This window comes from Choloepus didactylus, chromosome 15, assembly GCF_015220235.1.
Source record: "Choloepus didactylus isolate mChoDid1 chromosome 15, mChoDid1.pri, whole genome shotgun sequence".
Taxonomy (NCBI): domain Eukaryota; kingdom Metazoa; phylum Chordata; class Mammalia; order Pilosa; family Megalonychidae; genus Choloepus; species Choloepus didactylus.
The window spans coordinates 756,026-781,120 of NC_051321.1; the positions used below are offsets into that span (position 1 = coordinate 756,026).

The 25,095-nt window shown below is 59.8% G+C and overlaps 1 protein-coding gene across 1 annotated transcript in view; it reads right to left on the reverse strand.

Moving 5' to 3' along the window:
- Positions 1–25,095, reverse strand: part of INPP5A (inositol polyphosphate-5-phosphatase A) — a 203,136-nt gene that overhangs the window by 109,452 nt on the left and 68,589 nt on the right. Inside the window, 2 exon segments of the mRNA XM_037804264.1 lie at positions 591–701; positions 6,127–6,227. Of these exon segments, the coding sequence (XP_037660192.1) occupies positions 591–701; positions 6,127–6,227 (212 nt within the window).

A 25,095-nucleotide genomic window follows, 5' to 3' on the forward strand; every position in this document is an offset into this window, starting at 1 on the left:
GCCTCGGTCCCTCCTGCCAGCAGCCTGGCGTCCGCAGAGAACCAGGAGAGCTCAGGCGCCTCATGCCCCTGCCTCGGACGCCAGTGCTTCTGCCACAGGAGCGGCCCTTCAAGGTCGGGGAGGGGAACAGCCCCTGGGAGGGGGTGTCAGGGTGCCCTGATCAGGCCGGGCAGGGCCGCGCGGAGCCATGAGGCACAGCACCAGCCGCCAGCCCACTCACAGCGCCGGGATGCAGCCCAGCACAGCTGCTGCCAGGCTTCCCTCTGCAGGGTGGAGACCAGGGCACCCCAGGCTCGCACCTCCCGTCTGGGAGCTACTCGATGCCCGCGCTGGCCCCAGGAGTTTTCTCGCCTCGTTCCCGCACAGGGACGCTGGTGGGGGGAACTCCGCTTGGCCCAGCTGACACTGTGGGCCACGAGGTGAGCCCTCCACCCCGGCCCCCACGACATGCTGGGGCATCTGGAATTCTCAGAACGCTCAGAGACCCTCCCTCAGGCTCCTAGGAGCCCCGTCAGCCCGGCCGGCCCTGGGAGGCGCCACCAGACCCGGGATTGGCCTTGGCCTGACTCCCGGCTCAGCGTGTGAATCACCTGTTGCAGGAGGAGCTGGGGACGAGGAGCCGTGTTCCTTCGTAGTAACAGCTTGTCTTCAGCTCCTTTGCTTCCTCCCACATCCATCCCAGGGAGCACCTCACTTTCTGCCTGCAAAACTCCATAAAAATAGGTCACCAATTTCACGGCCACCGGTGCCCTTCCCACTGCTGCGGCATCCTGCGACACTGGCCTTCATCCTTCAGGGCCTCACGGACCCCCCGCGGCCCTGGCTCCATGCCCTGGCGCCCGGCTGCCCTTCGCCATCGTCTCCTTGAGGCCCCGTCCCAAAGCCAGCATCTGTGCTGTGCTTGGTGCCTCTCTCTTCCGAATCCCGACCCTGGATGGCCGCTCGGGCTAGGGGACGGGCAGGCGCAGGTCCCACCTGTTGACGGCTGCGTCAGAGTCACCGCGCCGGGGGGACAAGTGGGACGGGAGGTGCCGCTGTGGCTGCTTGCAGCTAAATGACCAGCACACTCACAGACACAAGACTGTGAGCACCGCCCAGCACCCTGCACTTACGCTGAAATTTTATACAGAACACCCAGGAAGGGACAGCGAGCCTGGGGCATAGCCTCTGCCAAAAAAAAAAAAACAAGCAAAGCTAAACAACTGAACAAAGTGCAAAAGACAACGGCTTGTGGACTCTGCACCAACGGCCATGCAGAGCGGCGCTCCAGAGGGAAGTGGGACACAGGGGTGCTGCGTCCTGCAGGTCCACTGTCCCACCTGGAGGCTGCTCCTGGCCAGGGCTGCATGGAAGGATCCCAGGGAGGCCGAGGCGGCGGCAAGTTGCGAGCCGAGGACCAGAGATGGGGTGCCGCCCCAAGGAGAGCTCCAGCAACCTGCGTAAGTGCCCCAAGTCCTGGGCCAACCCTCACCTGTGCTCAGGCGGAGCCACCCTGGCCACGCAGGGCACAGTAGCCGCGAGGCCCAGTGCACACCTGCCCAGCACACACCTGCACTCCAGCCAGCCAGGACGGGGAGCCCTGCCCAGCCCTTGGCTAGGTCAGCCCCGGGTACAGGCTGAGGGGCAGTGGCCGGGTCAGCCCCGGGTGCAGGCTGAGGGACAGAAATCCACAAGTAGCCACAAAAGAATTGAACTTATCTGCAAGTAACTCAACTGCCTGCAAAACCAAACTTCAAAATGCTTCACTGGAGGAGAACAAGGCCCAAACTGAACAACGGGCCCTTCGGGACGTCTGGGTCATCTGGGCCACATGGAAAATCACCCGGCCTGTGAAGAAGCAAGAATATAAGACCCAAAATCAAAAAAAAAATGAGCCTATAGAAACAGACCCAAAAGGAAAGAAATGATGGAATTAGCTGAAAGAATCTTGGAGACAGCAACGCTAAATATGCTCAAGGCTCTAAAGGAAAACAGCACAAGGAGAAACACACAATTATAAAACCACGAGTGAAACTTCTAGAGCTGAACATAAAATATCTGAATTTTTTTAAAAATTCCCTGGATAAACTGAAGAGCAGATTAAAATGTGCAAAAGAATTAGTGAAGGTAATAGAAACAATCCAAACCGAAGCCAAGAGGAGAAATGAGCTGACAAAAATGAAGAGCTTCGGTGACCTGTGGGATGATATCAAGCAGCATGACGTAGATAAAATTGGGGAAACAACAAAAGAAGAGAAGGCAAGGAAAAGAAGGGGACAAAAAACACTTCAAGAAATACCAGATAAAAATTTTTTAATAGGATTAAAATTATAAATCCACAAATCAAAACAGCTCAGAGCACCTCAAGTAGGATAAACTCAAAGAAAATCCAACGGAAGCACAACGTATTAAAATTGCTGAAAACTAACTATGAAGACAAAATCTAGCTGACAGGAAAAAAAAATACATTCTAGATGGATACAAGAAAATTAGGATGAGAATCCAACTAAATTCCCGTCAGAAACAATGCAGCCCAGGAATCAGTGGGACACCAGCCTCAGAGTCCTCAAGGAAAAAATGCACAAGCCAGAATTCTATCTGCAACAAAAATAACTTTCAAAAATGACGACAAAATAAAGACTTTCTCAGACAAACAAAAGCGGAGGAAAGGAGGAGCCCAGAGCAGGGCTCCGGGGACGGGAAGGGATGCCTGTCAGGCTGAAGGGAGAGCCCACTTAGAAACCCGAATCCACACGAGGAGCCATTAGCCCTGGGAACGGTAAACAATTTGTGAAAAAAATGACATTTTCCTCACTTTTTAATCTCCTTAAAAGGTAACTATTTAAAGCAAAAACAAAAATAACCCACGGCAGGCACACGGCAGGCAGGACCCTGCACACAGCGACCGCGCAGGGGCGGGCGGGCGGCGGCTCCACCCCAGGCCTCGCCCGTTAGACGTGAGGGTGCAGGATTCCACTCGCATCAGACGCATTTGCCCGCGCCCTGGTGAACGTGGGCTCCCCTACATCTTTCCACACCTTGTTCAGCCGCATTTTCTCTTCTGTGTTAAATGCCTCAAGTCCTAGGTTTTCCAACTGGTTTTGCTGTCTTTTTCAGACTTCAGGAATTCTTGATCTATTTAAATGTCCTTTTTTTTTTTGCTTTGGTAATGTGTATTGCCGATACCTCTTCCAACTGTGCTTTAAATACATAGGCACACACATATGTGTTTTTAAAAACTACAGTCAACTTAGTAATAAACATAAATAGACAAAATAAAACAAAAGAAAGGCCTTGTGCCGGTTTGGATGCATTATGTCCTCCAAAGAGCCATGTTCTTTAATGCAATCTTGTGGGGGCAGATTTATTAGCCTGTTGGGTAGGATGTGACCTCTTGACTGAATGTTTCCATGGAGAGTCGACCCCGCCCGTTCAGGGGGGTCTGGATTGGTTCACTGGGGTCTTTTAAAAAGAGCCACACAGGCCCAGGCATTTGCTGACGCTTAGAGATGCTTGGAGATGCTTGGCGTTGTGGACAGGACGTCTGGAGATGCTAAGCTAAGGACTCACAGGAGCTGAGAGAGGAGCTGAAACACAACCAGGGACCAGCAGACGCCGGCCACATGCCTTCCCAATTGGCAGAGGTGTTCCGGACGCCATCAGTGTCCTACAATGAAGGTATCCTCTTGTTGATGCTCTAGTTTGGATACTTCTATGGCCTCAGAACTGTAAATCTGTGACCTGATAAACCCCCTTTATAAAAGCCCATCCCGCTCTGGTATTTCACGGAACAGCAGCTCTAGCAAACTGGAACAGGCCGCACAGCCGGGGTGGGTTTTTGTCTGCAGACCCGCACAGCTCATTTCCTGGCGCTCCAGCTCCATGAACCGACCTTTTACTAAAAAGGAGCTATGTTCCCTCGAGTTTGGAGGAGCCTGTTTCGACAGCACCGAGGAGGGGTCCTGGGCAACAGAAGGACACGGCAGCAGGGGCTCCAGCCCCACCAGAGGCCGCTCCTGAGCAGCAGCCCCGGCCCGGGACGCCTGCCCTGGTGGGCCCCTGGCCCAGTCACCCGGGGCCAGGCCGGAGCGTGCACAACACGTGCACTGGACTCTCGTCCTGCGGCCCCTAGGGAAGTCCCTGGACACTCTGCATGCCCAGGAGGTGGCTGGTCAAGGCTGGTGGCAGCGGCCCCAAAAAGTGCCCCGGGAAACCCAGAACAGAGCCGACTCAGGCGGAGCTTCCACATGAGGCCACGTGAAGTCCCTGTTTGCCGTAAGGCGGCTCGGACACAAGTCCCTGACTCACCGTCTGCAGAAGCCCTGGACCACTGACCCAGACCCACAGCCGATGGCACCGCTGTGGACCCCCAGGCTGCCCCTTCCCGGGGGGCTGTGCTGTGCTAGGGTGAGCCCCGCATCTGCAGGGGCTGTGGGAAGGGGTCGCACCCCTCAACAGGCTGGAGGGGAGCCCAGGACGTGACACCTCCTGGGCGGGGGGCTTTCCTCAGCGCTCCCAGGAGGAGGCCCATGGCCAGAGCCACTAGCGAGGGGGCAGAAGCACAGCTGAAGGGCAAAGACACCTCTGCCCCGGGCTCCAGGCAGAGGCCTGCTCTGTCCCAGGGAAGCTGCCGGAGCTCGGGGGCTCCTGCTGGGGGACAGACTTCCAGACAGATCTCAATGGCGAAGGTGGACACCCACTTGCTTCTCCGCTACCTGCTCTCTGCTCGGGGTCCCAGGAGGGCCTCGTCTGCAGGAGGCACCTGGCTGCACCCCAGCCCTCACAGGTGTACCCTACCCGGCCTCAGAGGCTAGCATCCCCAGGAGACCTGGGCCCAGCCCAATCCAGGACAAGGGCAGACCCCCAGGACTCCAGAACGGGTCCTCCAGCCCCTGGCTTGCAGTTTCAGGCCCAGGGTGCCCCAAGATGGCACGATAAAGAAAACAGCTCTGACGATTCGGCAAGGCTCCCTGGCCGTGACAGCGCCACTGAGAACACAGTGCTTCCTGGTGGGGGAGCGCGTGCAGGGCTGGGGTTGTGGGTAGAAGGGGTCCCCCGCCTGCAGGCCTCTATCCTGAGGGGAGCACAATGAGGTTCAACTCTGTCACCCGTCAGCACTGTGGGAGGCGGCCCGGGTTCTCCCCATGACTCGCAGTTGTGAGCCAGCAGCTGGGGAGCCTGGGGGCCACGCTGGGACTCGGCCTGGAGGGGGGCACAGCCACCACAGGCCAGGGTCGGACAGGACGGAGGCAACCTGAGGGGCCGGCACGGAGAGAGACAAGCGGGTTCCAGGCAGCTCATGAGGCTGGAGGCGAGGTCAAGGCCAAGGCCTTCTGGACACTACCACCAAGAGCATCCCAGAGAAGACAGGTGGACCCATCCCAACGTGGCCCCACCTGCGGTGGAGAATCTCGATAAACGTTCTGGTTGAGGACCACGCTCGGAAGCTCACAAACCCCTGCAGAAATGTGAGAGCCCTTCCTTTTCGCTCGTAATCAGGAAGCTCTCAAGAAAAAGACATGATGAACAGACAGACATGGGCCTCAATGACCCCAGAGCGAGGGACACGCCTCTCCTGGGCCCCATGCCTGGCCGCCGGCAGAAGCAGGGGCCCTTGGGGGAGCCAACCACGCAACGGGAATTCCCGCTCACGACAGGGAGTCAAGGGCAGAGCGCGTGCATCTTGTTGGAGCCGCAGCCGCCAGGATCCTCTCCCAGACTGGGGGGCCTGTGTGCCCAAGACCCCATGAGGGATGAGGTGGGCACCCATCCCCCAGAGCTGCGGGGCATGCGTGCGCTGGGGGCACAAGGCACGCAGTTCCTTTCTGCAGCTAGAAAACTGACCACGGACACGGAGCCACACAAGACAAACGAAGCCCTCCTCCCGCCCCAGCCACGGAGCAGCCGTGGCAGCTGGGGACGGACTCAGGGCCACGCAGGGGGCTCTTGCCCGAGCCGGGGAACACGGGCACAAGCCCACTAGGGGCTGGCGACAGACGCCGGCTTTGTGCGCCCACCCCGGGAACAGGCAAGTGTGCGGCACGCCTTCGCTCGTGGGTAGATTGTGGCTGTGGGCCCAGGACGGCTCACCGGTGGACGGTGTGTGTGGAAACGCCCTCCCCGCCCCGGGGGCCCGCAGCCACTTACTTGACGAACTTGTCCACGTGCGCCATGGAGGCCTCATAGTTCTTGCCCCCGAACTCCTGACAGTGCAAGGCCAGGAAGTGCGGCTTGTGCGCGTGAACGACCTGCGGAGAAGCACACGCGGTCAGGGTAGCTCGTGCGTGCGAACGGTCCGGAGAAGCACACGCACGCACACGCACAGAGCTCCGGACACCCCGCGGAGCGAGCACGAGGCCCCGCAGGGCTGCCCGCGCCGTCAGGACGGAGGGGCCGAGCTCCAGCCCCCGGAAGCCCCTGGAGGCCTGCACGCCGGGGAACCGGGGGTCACCCCGCACGGCTCCGGCTGCGCTGTTTTCTGGTCGTCTTCCATTTCCCCATTTCTAAAAATTCTTCAGGAAGGATGCAGAATTATTCTTCAATGATTCAGGGGCATTTTCCCCCCATTATTAAAAAGTACATATAAATCCTTAAACCAATCATAATCTCGAAAGTAAATATGTCCACTGTTGACCTTTCGGGGTGCCCCTCCAAGAGGAGCGCCAATGGGTGACTTTCTGCACGTTCCTGTGCTTCCTGTGTTTCTGTCTCTGTGTTTGTGATTCTGTGTGTGTTTCTGGGTGTTTCCACATGTTTCTGTATGTTTCTCTGTGTTTCTGGGTATTTCTGTGTGTTTCTGTGCGCGTGTGTGATTCTGTGTTTCCAGGTGTTTCCACGTTTCTGTGAGTTTCTCTGTGTTTCTGGGTATTTCTGTGTGTTTCTGTGTTTGATTCTGTGTGTGTTTCCAGGTATTTCCACATGTTTTTGTGTATGTGTGTGTGATTCTGCGTGTTTCCAGGTGTTTCCACGTATTTCTGTTTGTTTCTCTGTGTTTCCAGGTGTTTCTCTATGTATCTCTGGGTGTGCTGTGCCCATCAGTGCACACATTCAACTCGTACCCTCTTTGGAAACAAAGGGAGCGCCCCAGAAGTGACCACAAGCCTGGCAGTGCCCCCTCTGCCCCCCGCCCTGCTCTAGGACAGGGGAGGCCATGAGGCCCCCAGACAGCCAGTGGCCCCAACTCGGACCCAGGGTGCCCGACTCCACGGCCAGTGTCAGGGCCACTGGGCATGCACGGCGGCCCCAGGCTTGCCCTCCGGCGGACACAGACCCTGGCTGTGCTGCAACGGGGGTTACGCTCACAGGACTCTTCCTGAGGCCAGGGGAACAGTGTCAGCCTTGGACACCTGCTAGTTAAGCACGTGGCAGATTACCCTCGCCCACTCCTCCATCTTCTCTGGCAAGGGGGTTAACAGAAGTTGAAGAGATTTTCACTCCTCGTCCCACGCAAGCTCAAACATGCCCCATTCCTGAGCACCGGCTCATGGGGCCAGGGGAGCCTGGGAACGAGACAAGGGAGGGCGTGGTCTGTGTCACCACGAGAGGCCGGCCAGGGGACGGGGACCCACCTCGGAGGTAAGCGCCTGGTCAGGAAGGGCCCGAGCAGTGAACCCGGCCCCCACCCCGGGCCGCAGCCTGGGGCTGCACAGGTGACGGGCACCCTGCAGACAGAGGCTGCGGTCACCACAGCACTGACTTCAGGAACTGGCTGCAAATACCCTCTGCCAAACAGAAAGTCCCGCAGGAGCGCTGCCTGGCCCCGGGCTGGTTCCAGGGTGGGGGCGGCACCCGAGTCAGGCCATGCCGGGCAGCACCTGCCGCTCGGTCTCCCCCGGTGTGCTCGGGCCGATGGGCAGCTGGGAGGCCACGCACGGCTCGTGTTCCTCCACCAGGCGCAGTGAAGCTGCCGCCCGCTCTGGCCTGGCCTTTCCCTGTGATTTCTGTTCATTCCACGTGGCATGTCCCTGGCTTTCCTCCCCAAGCTGACTGACCTAAGCCCACCCTGCTGGGCACCAGTGCCCCTCTCCCCGCGCTCCAAGTAGGCGCCTTGGACCAGGACCCCGCGGTCTCGGCCCTCAGGCTTGGCCTCCGGGGGTGGGCTCCCCGACGGGACCGGCACAGACCCTCCAGCCCTGCGCCATCACCAGGCAGCCGAGCAGCAGCCTCGCTCACGGCCGGGACAGGGCAGGGTGTGCGCAGCTGCCTGGGATGCTCCACCTCAACCGTCATCACAGGAAGTCCAGGCTGGGGAGGCCCTGCCCCAAGGGGGTGCGGGTGGTCCAGAGCCCCCTGACCTGCACCTGCCCCTTCCTGAGGCTCCACAGAAAACAGCCTGTCAGCAGGGCCTGGAACAGTGGGCTGGGTGAGGCACGGAAGGAGACACAGGGGGGTTCACGTGAATCAGTGCGCTCAAGCAGAGCAGACTTCAAGCTCTCCTGAGCCCATGGCCGCCCTTCCCCAGGACACTCGCCACTGCCCTGGCCTCTCCTTTCCTTCTGGGAACAGAAACACCAGATTCGCCCCCTGCAGCAACTTCCAGAAGAGGTTTACATCCTTGGGTCTACAATATAGCTGCTGGACCTCCAGGCCTCACACCTATGTTCGCAGAAAGGACCGAAAGTTAAATGAAAAAGAAAAAAGAACACAATACCTTTTCTTCTAGAGGCTTTGCCATCTTATTTAGGAAAAACCTCCAGGGGTTTCCCTGAGCCACGTGAGTGGGGAGTGTCAGCCAACAGCCGTGAGCAGGTGCCACAGTGGACAGAGAAGCCTGGGGGCAACGCCACGTGCTCATCCCCGAGCTGCCAGCCCCCGTGCCCGCAGCCGCGTCCCGTCCCACACGCCCGTCCCGGTGCTGCCCGGCACTGCCCCTCACCCTCTGAGCAGTAACTTGGCAAGAGACCTCAAGTCAGAGCCACCAGGCACGCACCCCCCGACCCGCTGACGCCGTCGGCAGGCTTTGTCCGAAGCCACTCTTGGGGTGACCTGCCAGGGGCAGTGGGTGAGTCCCAGCCCGCAGCACGGCCTCGGCCTGCAGGGGCCTCCTGCCTGCCCTCCCCATCTGCCCCCTCACTGACCCCCAGTCAGTGAGTTCTCAGCACAAACCTGCCCTGGTCCTGGCCAAGAGCATCCCAAACCTCTCCTCACTGTGCCCCATCTCCCCCGGGCCTCTGCCCACCCACCGGGCCCCCGTCCCTCCCACCAGCAGCCCCCATCCACCCACCAGGACCCTATCACCCACCCACCGGGCACCCAAACCCACGCCCAGCCAGCTTCTTCTGGGAATTCATTAAAATCTATCGAGTTTCCGGCCTGTGGCCCACCCTACAAAATTCACACTTGCCAATCCCACAGTCACGTGAGCCAATTTTTATGACAAATTCTTATACCCTGTGGATTCTGTTTTCCTGGGAAACCCTAATACATCCCCCTTTCAGGCCTCTTTTTATAAGGAAATCTGCAGTTCTTCTAACACAGGGGCCCCTGTGGGCTCCGGGCAGGTGGGGGCCCCTCACCGAGCCAGGGCGCCCCCAGCAGCCCCTGACCCGCAGTGAGCAGCCCACCAGGACCCCCAGCTGCCTGCCCTGGGCGAGGCGGTGCCCGAACTTCCAAGGATTGCTCTTCCAGGTGCCCTGGGGCGCGGGGCGTGCTCAGGGGCGCTGCCCCGGGGCGTTCTCAGCAGCTCAGCCACCTTCGCCGCTCGTTCCGACGACGGCCCCCACTCCTCCCCAGTGGACCAAGCGTGACACACCAGTGACACACATACGGGTGCCAAGCCCTGGGGAGTTAGGAGGGCGGCCATGGGCTGTGAGGTTAGGATGTGACAGTGACGCGCGTCACACAATCCCACCGGGCAGCACTGTGGGCGTTTGTCTCTCTGTGTGGGTCTCCCAGGACTTAAACTGGAAGCCCCTGCCTTCAATCCGACACAAACAGCGTGGCTTCCCCCGGAAGCCAGTGCCAGTTAGATGGGTACCGCCAGCCACACCCTCTGCCCACCCGAGATGGCGGCCACGACACAGCTCTGCAAACAAACCTGGGCTCCAACAACCTCGTCCCAACGCAGCCTGCTGGCCCTGAGCGGGCGTTGCCACCAAGGGACAGAGCGAGGAAGAAACTGCAGAGGCGCTAACTGGACACACTGCACACCAGTGAGGTGGCAGTCGGGGGCGCGAAGACCGAGCCACAGCGAACTGTGCTTAGGCAGACCCCGCGGGGACCAGGTCCAAGCAGCCCCCGCCCAGCGCTGCCTGACCCTGTGGCACCGCGCCATGCACAGCACCCTCTCGGGCAGCTCCCCCGCTCCCCGCCCGGACGCCCACGGCAGCGTCGTTAGCCCAGGTCCCCGTGGCCTCCACTGACGGCCTTGGACCCCAACTGGAAGCTCGGAACCCCCAGGGCCCAGACCCAAAATGCACCCACCTACGCCCCCAAGGCAGCAACTCGGCCGCTGCCCACCACGCCCCAGGCGCCCCGATGGCACTCGGGGCCGGTCCTGCTCCAGGGCACTCCCTCCAGCACCAGTGCCAAAGCCGAAGAAAGCACGTTCCGGAAGCACAAAAGGAGGTGTGACAGAGAGCCTAGATCTTCCCGTGTCTAAAAGAGGCCAAGCAGAACTGGAAGCTAAACGGATCAAGTGTCGCCTTTCATTTGAAAACTAAGTTATTACAACGACAGGATCTTTACCATGGAAAAGCTCAGAAGGAAAGTCATGAGTTATTACGGGAAACAACACGGTACTGGATGACAGAAATCGATGTTACCCCCAAATCAAACACTTCCCACGGCTCCCGCGTTCCTTACGTGGAGCCGAGGTAAACGCGCAGCCTCACAGCTGAGGACGACAGACCCAGCTCCTGAAAGCGCCGTGGACCTGCAGGTGCTGGGCCGCCCTCGCCACAGCGCAAGTGAACGATCCCCTACGGACTCACGGAGGTGAGGAAGGAATTCCACCCCTACCGACCGGGAACTGCGTATAGAGAACTGTAAACTCCCCTGCCACGACGAACACCACCCAGAACAAGCCGCGACAGTCCAAAACGGGCTGAAACAAAACATGGCTGAAGTTTAAATCCACTAGTGCACAATGATGCCAAAAAGACAGCCATACCCTCACCATCTTCGAGTCGGGACACTGAGGAGAAAGGTGGCCAGGAGAGCGGGCGCGTCCATCGGCCTTCCTTCCGCAGCCTGTGTCTCTGGGGAAGCGGGCAGAGGAGGGCGAGGCTGTCCTCACGGGACACTGCCACAGACCAGCGAGGGGGGGTCGCGGACACCCGCCTTCCACGTCCCTGACGGGGGGTGTGTCAGGGCTGCCGCGCACGAGGCCGGCCCTGAAGAGTCTCCAGCAATGACAGGTCCCCGCGGGAAGTCGGAGCCTGCGTGTCCTCCAGACCTGACACCAGTCTAAGCCAGCCCAGGGGCATGGCCAGCGGCAAGACTCGGGGCACCACGGGAAGGTGCCTGGATTTCTACAGCAGGTAAAGAGACCAAACGAGGTGAGAGCGGCCGGGAGAGACGGAGACCTAGAGGGACGGGGCCACCTGGAAGAGACCAGAAGGCAGCCCAGGGGCTGGCTCTGCGGAGGGAGCACTTGCCCCGAAACCAGAAACTAGAACAGAACCAGCCCCCAAAGGCTGTGACGCGGAGGCTGGGGGCAAGCGTTCCCCGAGGGGCCCAGCCCGGTGGCGGCAGAGAAACCGCAGGACACCCTCCACCCCTGTTCTGGCCAGAGTGGCTGCAGGAAGGAGGAAGGGGGGCTGGGAAAGGGGGTCCTGATGCCTGGGGCCACTCAGGGCTCAGTGTGCACATGGCAGGCCATGGCCCCCACCAGCAAAGAGAGACAGAGACACTTTGACCCAGCACCTGCGGAAGGCAGGACAGCGCGTGGCCACCAGCCCACAAAGCAGGGACACACCGAGTTCCCACAACACGACACCCACCACAGCAGGGGTGCCCCAAAAGTGCGCTCAGAGAACCTGGGGTGTGCAGCCATTCGTGGGGGGCGGGCAGCCAATGGGGCCAGCGTCGGACAACCTGAGGCGGCCATGCATGACGGGAAAGTGAGCCCTGCTAGCAGGACGGAAAGGTGAATCTCAACAGAGACAGAGGCCACAAAATAAAAACAAAAGGAAATTTTAAAGTTAAAAAATACAATATCTGAAATTAAATTATGGGAGGGCTAAATAGCAGGATGGAGATAACAGAGAGAAGAGTCGGTGAAGTAGGGCTAGATCAACAGAAATTACCGAAGCCAGAGAACAGAAAGAAAAGCGTTCTAGAATACGTGCGCAACACCTCAGGGGCCTGTGAGGCAACACACGAGGGTCTAACACACATTTAAGTGGAGTCCCGGAGGAGCGGGGAAGAGGTCGGGACAGAAGAGAACAACTGGAAAAACAATGATCAAAAATGTCCCAAATTTGGTGAAAAACATAAGTTTACAGATTCTAGAACCTCGGGGAATGCTAAAAGACAAATTCATAGAAAACCATACCCAGACACATCATAATCAAACTGAGGAAAACGAAGGATAAAGAGAAAAAGTCTTGAAAGCAGCGAGGAAAATACCACAATGCACACAGGAGCACGGTTCAAAGGAGCACAACCTGCTGTCAGAAGGCACAGAGGCCAGAGGACAGCGGGCACCCTCCACAGTGCAGCCGGAAAAGGGGCAGCCCTGCGTTCTGCAGCGACCGGCCTTCAGGAAGGAAAGCAAGAGAACAGCACTTCATGCCAAAGCTGAGGGGAGCCTCCCAGCAGCACGGCCGCTCACCACCCGGGGCAGTGCTCGCGGCGCAGGGCAGTGCCCCTGGCCGGGGAAGTGCTCGCGGCTCATGGCAGCGCCCACAGCTCGGGGCAGTGCTCCCCACCCAGGGAAGTGCTCCCCACTCACGGCAGCGCCCACAGCTCAGGGCAGTGCTCACCACCCGGGGAAGTGCTCCCGGCTCCCGGCAGCGCCCACAGCTCAGGGCAGTGCTCACCACCCGGGGAAGTGCTCCCGGCTCACGGCAGCGCCCACAGCTCACGGCAGCGCCCACAGCTCGGGGCAGTGCTCACCACCCGGGGAAGTGCTCCCGGCTCCCGGCAGCGCCCACAGCTCGGGGCAGTGCTCGCGGCTCACGGCAGTGCCCACAGCTCGGGGAACTGCTCCCGGCTCACGGCAGCGCCCACAGCTCGGGGCAGTGCTCACCACCCGGGGAAGTGCTCCCGGCTCCCGGCAGCGCCCACAGCTCAGGGCAGTGCTCACCACCCGGGGAAGTGCTCCGGGCTCACGGCAGCGCCCACAGCTCACGGCAGCGCCCACAGCTCGGGGCAGTGCTCACCACCCGGGGAACTGCTCCCGGCTCCCGGCAGCGCCCACAGCTCGGGGCAGTGCTCGCGGCTCACAGCAGTGCCCACAGCTCGGGGAAGTGCTCCCGGCTCACGGCAGCGCCCACAGCTCGGGGCAGTGCTCACCTCCCGGGGAAGTGCTCCCAGCTCACGGCAGCGCCCACAGCTCGGGGCAGTGCTCCCGGCTCACGGCAGTGCTCACCACCCGGGGCAGTGCTCGCGGCTCACGGCTGGGGGGCTCTGCAGAGGCGGCCCAGAGGGAACCCGCACCTCCTGCCTGGGGGAGCAGCAGGACACGCAAGGACCCCAAGAGATGGCCGCGCACTGAGCTCCCCCATCCCCAAACTTCCTCCCCAAAGGATTTGAAACAACAAAAAAGTAAAAGTGCATTCTACGTAAACCCGAGACTGGAAAGGGCAAAACAACGGTGAATAACAAGGGGAACGATCACCCAGGCTCGAAGAATGGCCTCTCACGGCCCCACCGCAGGCCTCCTGGTGAGCCAGGGCCGAGCAGGAAAACCCACAGAAGGGCCTGGAGCAGCTTTAAGGGGCAGCCAGAAAGCCACAACCCAAAAATCCTGGGGGGCTACAGGCTCATCAGAGAGGAGGGGACACCCCTGAGCTGATTGTGCTTAAAAAGACGGCGCCATGCAAAAGGCCCGGCTTCTGGAGGAACAAAGGCACGAAAGAGAGGGGCCTGTGGGAAACTAAAGGGAAAAGAAGAACATGAGGCAAGAGCCAGGGCCTTGCAAAGCGCAAGAGAACCCACAGCTCCCTGGGTCCACCGAGCGCGGGCAGGAGGGGGCGCCGGGGAACGGGGATCCCTGCCACAGGCCCTCCTCCCGGAAAAGAACCAGAGGACGCTCCCACAACTGACTGCCCAGAGACAGGGAAGCAACCTTCCATTCAGGGAACGGGAAAATGCCCCACCCTGGGAAAACAGCCAGGAAGCAGAATAAAACCATCTGCATTGCAAACAAACTAAAGACAAGCAAACAAGCATTTAAGAATCTGAGACACCACTCTGAACCAGGAAAGCAAAACCAAAATAGATATGAGCCAAAAAAGTGGGAGCAAAATGCAAAAAGAGAGAATGCAAGAAAAAGCAAAACTATTATAGAGAGGAAAAAGGAATTACAAAGTGCCCACAGGAGAATGGGTTTAAATGAAACCCAGTAACACTGTCGGCTGTAAATCCACCAGGAGAGTGAAGGTGACATGATGAAAAAAGAGTAGGGGAAAAAACAGGAAAATGGAAGCCAGCAAAGGAGTTACATCCATATTATCAGAGTCCCTGAGGAGGAAAGACAAAACAATGGGACAGGACTAATGTTTAAAATTATAATCCAAGAAAACATCCCCCAAACAAAAAGAACTTACATATCAAAAGGACTTACTGAGTATCTGAGAAAATTAATCCAAAACAAACAACTCTGAGACATATTCTAATAAAACTATTATATTTTAAGATAAAGATAAAATCCACAAGGTCTCCAGGTAAAAAGATCAAATAAAAATAGAGTCAAAAGAATTACACCCACCAACAAAGCAAGGCAACGATGAAGTGAACTTTTCTAAGAACCTCAATGGAGTCAAGCACGAACCAAGGATTTCCCATCCAGCAGGCCGGCAAGGTTACGGAAAAGCAGTTTCAACAAGCAAAAACTTAGGAACTTCTGTGTGCAGCAGCCCCTTCTGAGGAATCTACCAGAGCAGGGCTTGGCAAACATTTTCTGGAAAGAGCCAGACAGTGAACATCTTCGGCTTTGCGGGTTGGTGCCGCCCGCAGTGCCCACTCCATCTGCCGCCTCAGCGGGAAACTCTCGCACCCGGCGTGGCCACGCGCCCGTGAGCCTGGCTGGGACGAGGGGCGGCCGGGCTGCCCACTGCTGCGGTCAAGACCGATGGCAGCACCAGCCGCGGGGCCCCACACGAACCGACGTGCCACGTGCCACCGAGAAACCCACGGGACTTCAAGGTGTCTACATTCTATACAAGGTGCTATAATATTAACTTTAAGTAAATGGTCAAACATTTAGGTCTACAGATCATAAACCTAGAGCAACCACTGGGAAAGAAAGAAACCAAAAAGTCAGGGCATAAGTTAAAACGGAATGGAAAGAAACCCTCGGGTTTTGAAAGGAAAGTGGGAATGCAGGAACAAGGGAAAAAACCAAAGGTACAAACAGGAAACAAACAGGAACACGGTAGCCCCGACCTCCAGGGCACCAACAGTCACCGGATCGCGAGGGGCCGGCCCGGCGCGGTCCCAGGCGCAGCTGGCGGCTGCCCTCTCGGGTCACGAGGCTTCGATGAAATGTTCAGTTCAGCTCCTCCGCACAGCAGTCCCACTGCAAGTGGCCGACAGCCGCGCAGACGGACAGCCACAGGACGGAAACTGCCGCCAGCGCACCAAGTCCTACCAGCTGGTGCGGGCGAGGCCTTCCGGTTAAAAGGCAGAAAGTGGCAGGAGAGGCAAGAAGGCGAGGCGGGAGGGACACGCCTCCGAATAAGACTCCTTGGGAAGCCGCACCGAGGCCCTTCCCTGCGGCCTGGCAGCCGGAGCAGCCCCGGGAGGGAGCACGGCGCAGCAATGGCAGCGGCGGCATGTCGGGAACACCCAGCCACAGAGCCTCGAAACGCAGGCGGCAACAGGGTGGAGCAAGTGGGGGGCGCAGCAGGGCCATGGCCTCCTCTCAGCAGCCGGCGGATCGCACGGAGGCCAGCAGGGCCGGGATGCAGCAGGGCCCCCGGCGCCTCGCCCGGGATGGGCCACGCTAAGCACAGAACGAGGTGCTGCTGCTCTCTGCCAAGCCAGGGGAGCCGCGCGGCCGGGGCCCTCAGAGGTGCCCGCGCGTCCCCAGCGCAGAGCCCAGGCCCAGGGAGGCAGGCATGGACGGCGGGGACGGCTGCAGTAGGGGACGCTTCCTGGACACCAACACACTGCAACGACGTTATAAAGCAAGGTTTTACTGCCTCCAAAAACCCGATCCGTTTCACACACAGGCTTAGGACGCGCGGCCGCCTGAACGGTCTGGCTGCTGACGCGCAAAGGACCTAGCTCAGTCTTTTCGGGCGGGCACAGGGCATCGTGCGCGCGCATTTTATTCTTCTGGAGCAACCAAAATACGCACGAAACGAAACGCAGCCTGGTTCTGCTTCAGCATTACGGGGGTGGCAGGGGGAGGAGGCAGAGAGGGGCACAAGCGAGGGCTTTCACGGAAGACAAGACAGTGGGCAGGAGACCTGCCTGAGAGGGACGCCTAGGCATTCACTCGTGCCCACGTTCCAGCCAGGGCGGTTTAAGACTGATGGTACCCACGTGCCACACACACACCTGTCCGTGCCAGCGGGCGGACTGAACAAGACGACGACGAGGCCTCCAGATGGCCAAGCACGCCCGTCCTCTCCCGACTCTCACCATGCCCAAAGGTGCCACCCCAGCCACACCAGCGGTCTGCACAGAGTGACGGGCAAGCCCCGGGGACACGCAGCAGCTCCCCACAACCTGAGAGAAGCACCCGGGGCTGCCAGGCCACCCTGCCCTGTCCGCAGCCTTCTCCCCTGCCACGACCCAAACCCCCGCACCCCCACACGCTCCTCACCGCTCTGGCATCACCCCTCCTCCAGCTCTCACCCCTTCCTGTGCTTTGTAAGTATTTAACAAGCTAATCTGGCAGGGCTCGTGCTGGTGAACATGAACAGGTGAGGAGCCCAATTCCAGCAAGACAGACAAGAGTGAGGTAACCAGCGGGGGCACACGTTCCTGGCCTCACGAGTGAGGCCCGTGCCACCTGCCCTCCCTGCTGACCACCTGGTCCAACCTCGGCCAGGAAGGCTCCAAGGACGGGCTCCCATCACGACAGCCGTGGACGAGCCTCTGCCTCATGCCCCACCAGGCCTCGCGGGAGCTTCCGGGCTGAAGGTGGCCTGTCCACCTTCACCCCTCTGTCCGCCAGGCCAGCCTGGCACCTGGCACAGCCAAGCAAATGCGGGGTGAACAGGTAAACAACCGCTGAGGAGCAATAAGCCCCACCTACAGGCGCACCAGGCTGAGCGTGACAGATGGGCGTTCCTGGCTGAGTGTGACCTGAGCATGCCTGATGGGCATTTTTGGCTGAGTGTAACCAACGGGCGACCTTGGCTGAGCGTGACCGGTGGGTCTTCCCAGCCAGGCACGGTCACTGAGCCGTCTTCCGAGGGCCCTCCTGGCCTGGCTGCCGCCCACCGTGCAGTGTACGATTCTTCATGCCTGCATCCCAGAGCTCTAGTGTTTGTCTATAAAAACTCGCACCGAGTCAAACACCTGAGTCAGTTTCACCACCTCATGGCCCCCTCCGGAGGGCAGGTCCACTTGGTCCATAACAACACAAATGAAAGTTTAGAACCGAGAGAAAGAAGCAACTATCATGCACCAAACAATGTCTAAAGCGTCTGCTGCCTCCATCTCACAGGGCCACCGAGCCTCTAAGAACCTCATGGAGCCCAGAGAGACACGGCCGACAGCACGCGATGCCGACGAGGACACGGACTCGTGGCTGCAGGAGGTGGAATGTGCCATTGCTCAAGCAGCTTCTTGGAAACTTCAACATTTATCGACCCTACAACCCAACAACTCTGCTCCTGGGACTTTATCCAAGGGAAATGAAAACCATGTCCACAAAGAGCTTGGCTCAAGAATGCTCACAGCAGCTTTGTTCTAACAGGCAGAACTGGACACCACCCAGACGTCCGTCAGCAGAGAAACGGGCAAACAGACGCAGGACTCCCAGGCTATGTACTCGGCAATAAAAATGAATGAACTACCAATAAAGGCAATGATGGAATAATCTCAAACATTCTGCAGAGGGAAAGAAACCAAATGTGAAATCACATTCTGTTGGATTTCCGTGTTACCAAGTTCTAGAACAGGCAAAGCCAATCCAAGCAGGTGACTGGGGGAGAGAGGCTGACCGAGAGGGAGGAAGGAACCTTCTGGGTCAAGGGGATGGGCATTTGTCCAAGCCGAGAAGACTCACACCACAGGCCTGTGCAAGCCACTGGGTATAAACTACATTTTCATGTTGGGCAGCTGCAGGTGGAAACACGCACTGTGTCCCCTGCACACCAGGGGTGAGTCTTGAGAGCAGACCACCCAGCCGCCCGAGGGGAAGCAGCAGCTAGGGGACGGGAGGGCCCGGCGGAGGGGGCAGGAGGCCCGGGTCTCCCACAGTGGGGGTGAAGCTACACACAGTCCCTGTAGCAGACCCAGAGCAGAGCTCGGCGCGAGATAACCCGGAGGACCTGACTCGGCCCCAGGGAGAGACCCCGCTCCCTGTGCCCCTGGCTCGGAGCCTTCTGCTCAGGGCCCACCCCAGGGCTCCCCTCCCGCTCCCGCCCCACCTCCCTCTGGGGGCTCTCTGCTCCCGCCAGATGAAGGACTTCCACGGCAACCGGGTCTCGGGGTGCGCTTCTGGGAGAACTCGCAGGGAGACAGCGATGTCGGCTGACTGCCCCCGAGGCCCTGGGCTGGAAGCTGGGGTGCAGCCCTGCCCTTGGGAGCAAGGTAGTGAATTAGACAGCATGTCAGAACGGCGCAGCAGACGGGGCACAGGCGCAGGGCGCGCGGAGGGCAGTGTTAGAGGGTCGGGGCTGCGGTTTTAAACTCGGCACTGGTCACGTGACTGAGGAGTGGGAGCCACAGGGACGCGCCGGGGGCAGTCGGGGCAGCGCCGGGAGCAGGAGCCAAGGCCTGGGCGGGAGAGCAGGGAGGGATCCTGGGAATGGCGGCCCTTGGCTTCGTCTCTGCGGAGTCTGTGAGGGGACGGGCGAGGCCACGGGTCCTCCGGGCGAGAGGACAGGGCTGGGGCAGGGCGGCAGTGCCGTGAGAGCCGGATTCCAGGGCTCTCTGAAGGCCGAGGAGACGGCACCTGCGACGTGCTGGGGGAGGGAGGGGACAGAGGCGGGGGCCGAGCTCGGCTCCGGGGCTTCCAGCAGGGACCCGGGCAGGGCGAGGAGCCGGAGGAGCTGGAGGCAGGTGGCTGCGGAGGCTCCTAGAAGAATCCGAGGTGAGCAGGCAGAGGCCCAGGCTCTGCGGACGGGGTCTGCACGGGGGGCAGGGTGCTCGCCTCAGTCCTGGGCCCACAACACGTAGGGTGGGGGACAAGGGCACAGTGCCCCTGCCCCAGGTACAGACATGTGCAGGTGCGCGGCCGGCATCAGACAAAACACAGAATGCAGAAATCCTGCTCCCAGTTCCCTGGGGCCCTGGGTACCCCAAGCCTCCAAGATCTGGGGCTCCTGCAACAGCAAAGGGGGGCCCTGCACGTCTGGCTTCCCCCAGGCCCCAGGGGCCAAGTATGCCCTTTGTCCACACTGCCCACTGCAAGCACTGCCAGGCCTGTCTAGTCTTGGGGGTGACAAAGCAGCCACAAACACCTGCACATACATTTCATATAAACACACATTTCCATTTCCTCGGGTAGAGGGGGCGGAACGTGGCACCGCGTGGCCCGTGTGTGTTTAACTTTGTGAGAACCGAGCGGCTGCTCTCCCCCCGTGGCTGTGCCGTTCCGTGTCCCACTAACAGTGGCGTCCCGTGTGCTGCACCCTCGCCGGCACTGTCAGCTGTTTTTAGTTTAGTTTTGGTTTGCTTTTAATTTTAACCAATCTAACAGGTATGAGTTGGCATTTCAATGTGGTTTTCATTTGCATTTCCCAAATGACTGATGATGTGGAACATTTTCACGTGCTTATCTGCCATCTGCATATTTTTCTTTGACCAAGTGGCTGTTCAACACTTTTCCTGTTTTTAAATTGGTTCTTCGCTTTATTACTGACTTTGAAAGTTCTTTATATATTCAAGATACAAATCTTCCATCACAAATATGATTTGTAAATATTTTATCCCGGTTTGTGACTTGTCTTTCCATTCTTTTGACAGTATCTTATGAAGAGCAAATTTCCTAATTATGAGGAATTCTAATCTACCATTTCTTCTTTTGATAAAATTATACCAAAAGCTCTGGGGACTACTCAGGGGGGGGGGGGGAGTGCCCTTCTTCCATTCTGAACTCTCTGGAGTGTTGCCTCTTTATCTTCTGAAACTTGAAATCCCCACCAAGACAACTGACCCAGACACCAGTCAAGTCCTGGTGCATCACCCTTGACCCATTTAAAATAAAGCCCCTGCCCTCATGCCATCACACCCCCCCCCACCCCGCTGTAGGACGGACAAACTCCTGTCCCATCAACAGGCGTCAGGCTAACCTCTTTCCAACTCTATAAAAATCATCTGCCCTACGCTGCCTATCAGCTGATGTCTGAAAACCACTGTTTCATTTTTCTTTCTGATTTTAGTTTGTTTAAATCCAGAAAGTAAATTTGGTACCAGTACCTCAATGTTAGATGGAAGGAGATACTGCCCATCAAATTATTGTTTTACAAATTACTGACAGAAAAAAAAATTGTGCAAGTCATTAAAACGGGCAGGAGAGAAAAGGGGGTGCCCTGTCGGCTCACCCACCTGGCTCCCCTCTGGCCTTCCCTGTCTGGGAGCCGGGAGCTGGTTCGCAAATAAAGCAGACGGCAACACGGTGACTCCCCACCGTAAGAACGCACCATGAGAAGGGCAACCGGCTCTTCTGTCCGTGGATCTGGCCAGTTTTGTGCCCGGGTTAGGCCGACTCACTTGGGTGCTCCCAGTGAGTGTCCTATGGGCTGCTCTGCGGGTTCTCCCCGGAACCAGCTCCCCCATCACCCGGGCTCTCACACCAAACAGAGAAACAGATCTTCAACAGCCGTCTGTTTTACGACGGTACGAGAGTCACGACTACATACTGCGCCCTCACGTTACTACAACAAACTTCAAACAACCTAAGAGTCCATCAAGAGAAAAACAACTTGGAAGAAAACACCCTCCCAGCTTGGCAAAGCCGACCTGGTGGCTGCCCTGCTGACCTCCACCAAGCACGGAGAGACTTAACACCAGTCCTTGCCAGACTCTCCTACAGAACGAAGAGGAGGGATTACTTCCTAACCCCGACACCAACGTCCCCCACGGGCGGCCCTCTGGTACAACGGGAGCTGAAGGGCAGAGCCACGGCCAGGTGTGGAGTGGCCCCGTCCATGACCGGCCCTGCACCTGTCCCTGTGTCCTCGGTCCAGGGGGTCAGGGCTTTGTCTCGGGGTCCCAAGCCCCACCCTGCACCTGGACACGGCCCACAGGGAAGCCAGACCGGCTGGAGCAGAGCACACAGACACACTCACCCAGCCCCGGGGCTGCCCGGGCCCCTCCAGCCCGTGACCAGCTCCGTGACCTGACACGGGGCCCCAGTGCCTGATGACCGCCCGACTTCTGCCCCTGCCTGCCTCTGACCACAGCGCCCCAGGCCCACCGTGCCCCTGGGTGCAGAGAGCACGGCAGGGCCCTGCTTGGCTAGCGCATCCCCAGGGCAAGGCTGTGTCAAATCTGCGAGGAGTCCAGCTCTTCCGTCAGGAGGGCAGTATCGGCCCAGGCCCGGTGTCTGGGGGCCTGCACCGGATTCCTCGGGCCCAGGGAGTCCCTGCTGACACTGTCCCCACAAATGCTGCACAGCCTGTAAGAAAAACCCGGAAATGGATCCACGGAAGCTGCGCCCGCAACAGAGAAGCCCACTTGCTTCCCAGCTCCACGCTCTGAAGAGGCGAAGAGCAGCAGCTGCACCGGAGGCTTCCAGAAGCCAGCATGCAGCCGGTAAGCCTGGACGGGCTTCTGGGTGTGGCGCTCCGCAGAGCAGGGGCCCGCGTGGCTGAGCCTGTGCCCTTCCCCAGCGGGAGCGGGTGTGGTTCACTTCAGATGCAGAGGGAAGAAGGGGGCCCCCGCCAGGAACGATGGGGCCTGCGAGGACGGGGCACCCCTTACCTGGCACCTGCAGCTGGGCCTCCCGGCCTTGTCCTTGGGTGCCGGCCACACCCAGGGGGACAGAGCCTCGTCCTGGGGTGACAGCCTCGCCCTGGGGGAACCAAGCGCCCGTCCCCCCATGTTGGTGATGGTCACTCCCTCACTCCGCAAACCTTCTCCAGGCCACCCCCCTCAAGGGGCGTGAGGCAAGGGTGGCCGTGGGGAGGCCTGGGGGGCAGGGCAGAGCCAAGGCCGTGGGATGGGGTCTAGTGACCAGACGCCTGGGGCCAGGAGGTGGCTGCGGGCTATCTCTGAGTTCTGGTTTTCTTTTTTTGTTGTTTTCTGTTTTCTTGCTGCCCCCTGCCCCACCCTGGAGCCACCGGTCCCGGTGGGCAGGGGAGGGGTCTCGCAGGGCACGGGCTGGGCTCTGGGGCAGAGCACGGCATCAGGGGGTCAGTGACAAGCTGAGGACACAGCGAGGGCAAGGGGTGGGCAAGGGGTGGCTGGGAGCTCAGGCAGAGCTGGTGAACGCGGGCAGGCACAGCGCCCGTACAGGTGGCAGGGTGGGAGGTGTGCGGGGCGGCCCGAGGCCACCAGCTCGTGGCCAGCCCGGCAGCCTGGTGCTGCCCCCCGCCCCACCCTGGAGCCGAGGTCAGGGACCCAGACGCCGACCGTCCAGACCCCAAGTGCTCTCCAGAAGACGGAAACAAACCCCGTTTCCTCCGGCCTCTGCCTTCTCCCAGTGACCGAAAGGCAAAGGGCTCTGAAATGCTCGTGGGGTCACACTCAGCTCTGCTTGTAGGAGCCGCCTGCCAGAGGCCACAGTGAGCAAGAAGCAGCTGCACGGCAGACTCTCGGGTGAGAGCGCCCCAAGGTCCATGTGTCCTGAGCCGCCGGGCACACGTCCTTTCCGGGCGGGGCTGTGGGGCGGTGCGGGGGCCCTGGTGCTTGGCTCACCCTCTGCCAGAAAGGCCACCTGTCCCTTCTCAGGCTGCTCTCTGGGGCCCTAAACGACACGTCCGACGGAAAGCAGGGCCGGAGGGGGAGTGGAGCTCAGCCATCGACCTCCAGGCAGGGAGTGCAGCGGCCTGCTTCCCGGCGAACCAAATCATCACTTGTCTCTGAAATTACTCCACTGTCTCCAAAAGACGGTCAGCGTCCCTGAGAGGATGCCTGTGGCCGTCCCCAGGCCGGCTGTGCCAGCAGGAGGAGCCCCTTCGGCAGGCAGGCGCCACGGTTTGCAGCTTTTCGGGGTTACAGTTCACAGGAAGTAGAAGCGCCCGGCTCCGAAGCCGTTTTCCAGGACGACTGACTAACTCGACCGTCACACACCCCACCAGCGAGCTGAGTCACCAGGGAAAGGAGGCGAGGTGTCAGAGACATCGTGGAAGTGAAACGACTTCACGGAACCCTGTGCCCTCGGCCTGGGGCCTGTAAAGCGGGGGACTCACTGCCCACTGCCCACACATGTCCCCGGGGCCATCCTGCTGGAGACAGCACCCCACTGGCACGGGACTGGGGGTAAGGCAAGGGGTTCCCGAGGCTTCCCTGACACCCCCACGGGAGGTCACTGCCGCTGGCTGCGCCTCCTCAGGACTCGGCCCCGTGCCCGGCTGCTCCTCACGTGCCACCGAGGCCCTCACACCCAGCACACGCCAACCAAAGCCGCCGCTGGGCTCAGCACCTGCTCATGCCCAAGACGATACAAACCAGGCTGCCAAGAGAGCTGCAGGCCCGGCAGGCACCAGCCACATGCACTGAGGAGCCCGCCCACCTGCCGGGCCCAGGGGACCCCCGCGGCCTCCTCCTGCCCCCTCCCCCAGATGGCAGCTCAGCTGGGACCAGAACTGACTCCCCAGGACCCCCAGCCTCAGGCCCCCCACCCTCCTCCTAAGACCCAGCTCCGGGGCACCAGAACCTCTGTGTGCGGTAGGAAAGCCAGTCCTCACTCCTCCAAGGCTCTGCGGTGCCCCTACCCAGTCCCTGCCCCACACTGTCCCTCCTCAGACAGTGGCGTGAAGCCACCTGGGGATACCGTGGCATTCTGCATGCTCTGATAGCCCGGAAACAACACGGATCAACCGCAGCCCACCCTGCTGGTGCCCCCGAGCCACCGTGGACCTGGCACACACCACGCAGACACCAGTGAGGACGTGCTGAGTGCACCAAATCCAGCACTGCGCCCCGACCGCTCTTCCCCACGCCTCTGGACAGGGAGTACTCCCCACCCCCAGCCCAGTAGCCCCCACTCTGCCAGGAGCCACGGTGGCCCCAGCTGCGTCCAGTCTTCACCCCATGACTGCGCTGTGAGTTTCCAATGGTGCCTCCACCCTATGCCAACACGAGGCCTGTACTCACGGGAGACCCCAGGGGGCCACTCAGACCCTGGGTGTGTGTACAAGGAGGACAGCACTGCCCAGGAACAGGAGGGGGCACACAAGGTCAAGACGCCAGGGCAGGGTCCAGCTCTGCTGCTGGGCCTGACCACGGGGGCCCTGGCCTGCCCCCTTGAACCTTGACCCCTGAACTGGGGGGTCTGCAGGTGGCTGACGGGGCAGCTGCGGAGCCTAAAGCAGGAAGGGCCCAGGACTCTGCCCTGGGTGTCTGCTGCCCGGTCCACCCCTGGGCCCGCTGGGCCACGGACTCCACAACACACATGCTGGCAGCTGGCTAAAACACACCCTGTCTACACTGGCCTCTCTATGTGGCGTCTACACCAGCTTTCTAGGTGGTGTGTGCACCTAGACGCCAGCGTTTCCACGTGGTGTCCACACCAGCATTCCCATGTTGTGCCAGTTTGAGTGTATTGTGTCCCCCAAATGCCATTATCTTTGTGGTCTTGTGGGGCAGATGGTTTGGTGCTGGTTGGATTTGCTTGGAATGTGCCCCACCCAGCTGTGGGAGATGATTCTGATGAGATGT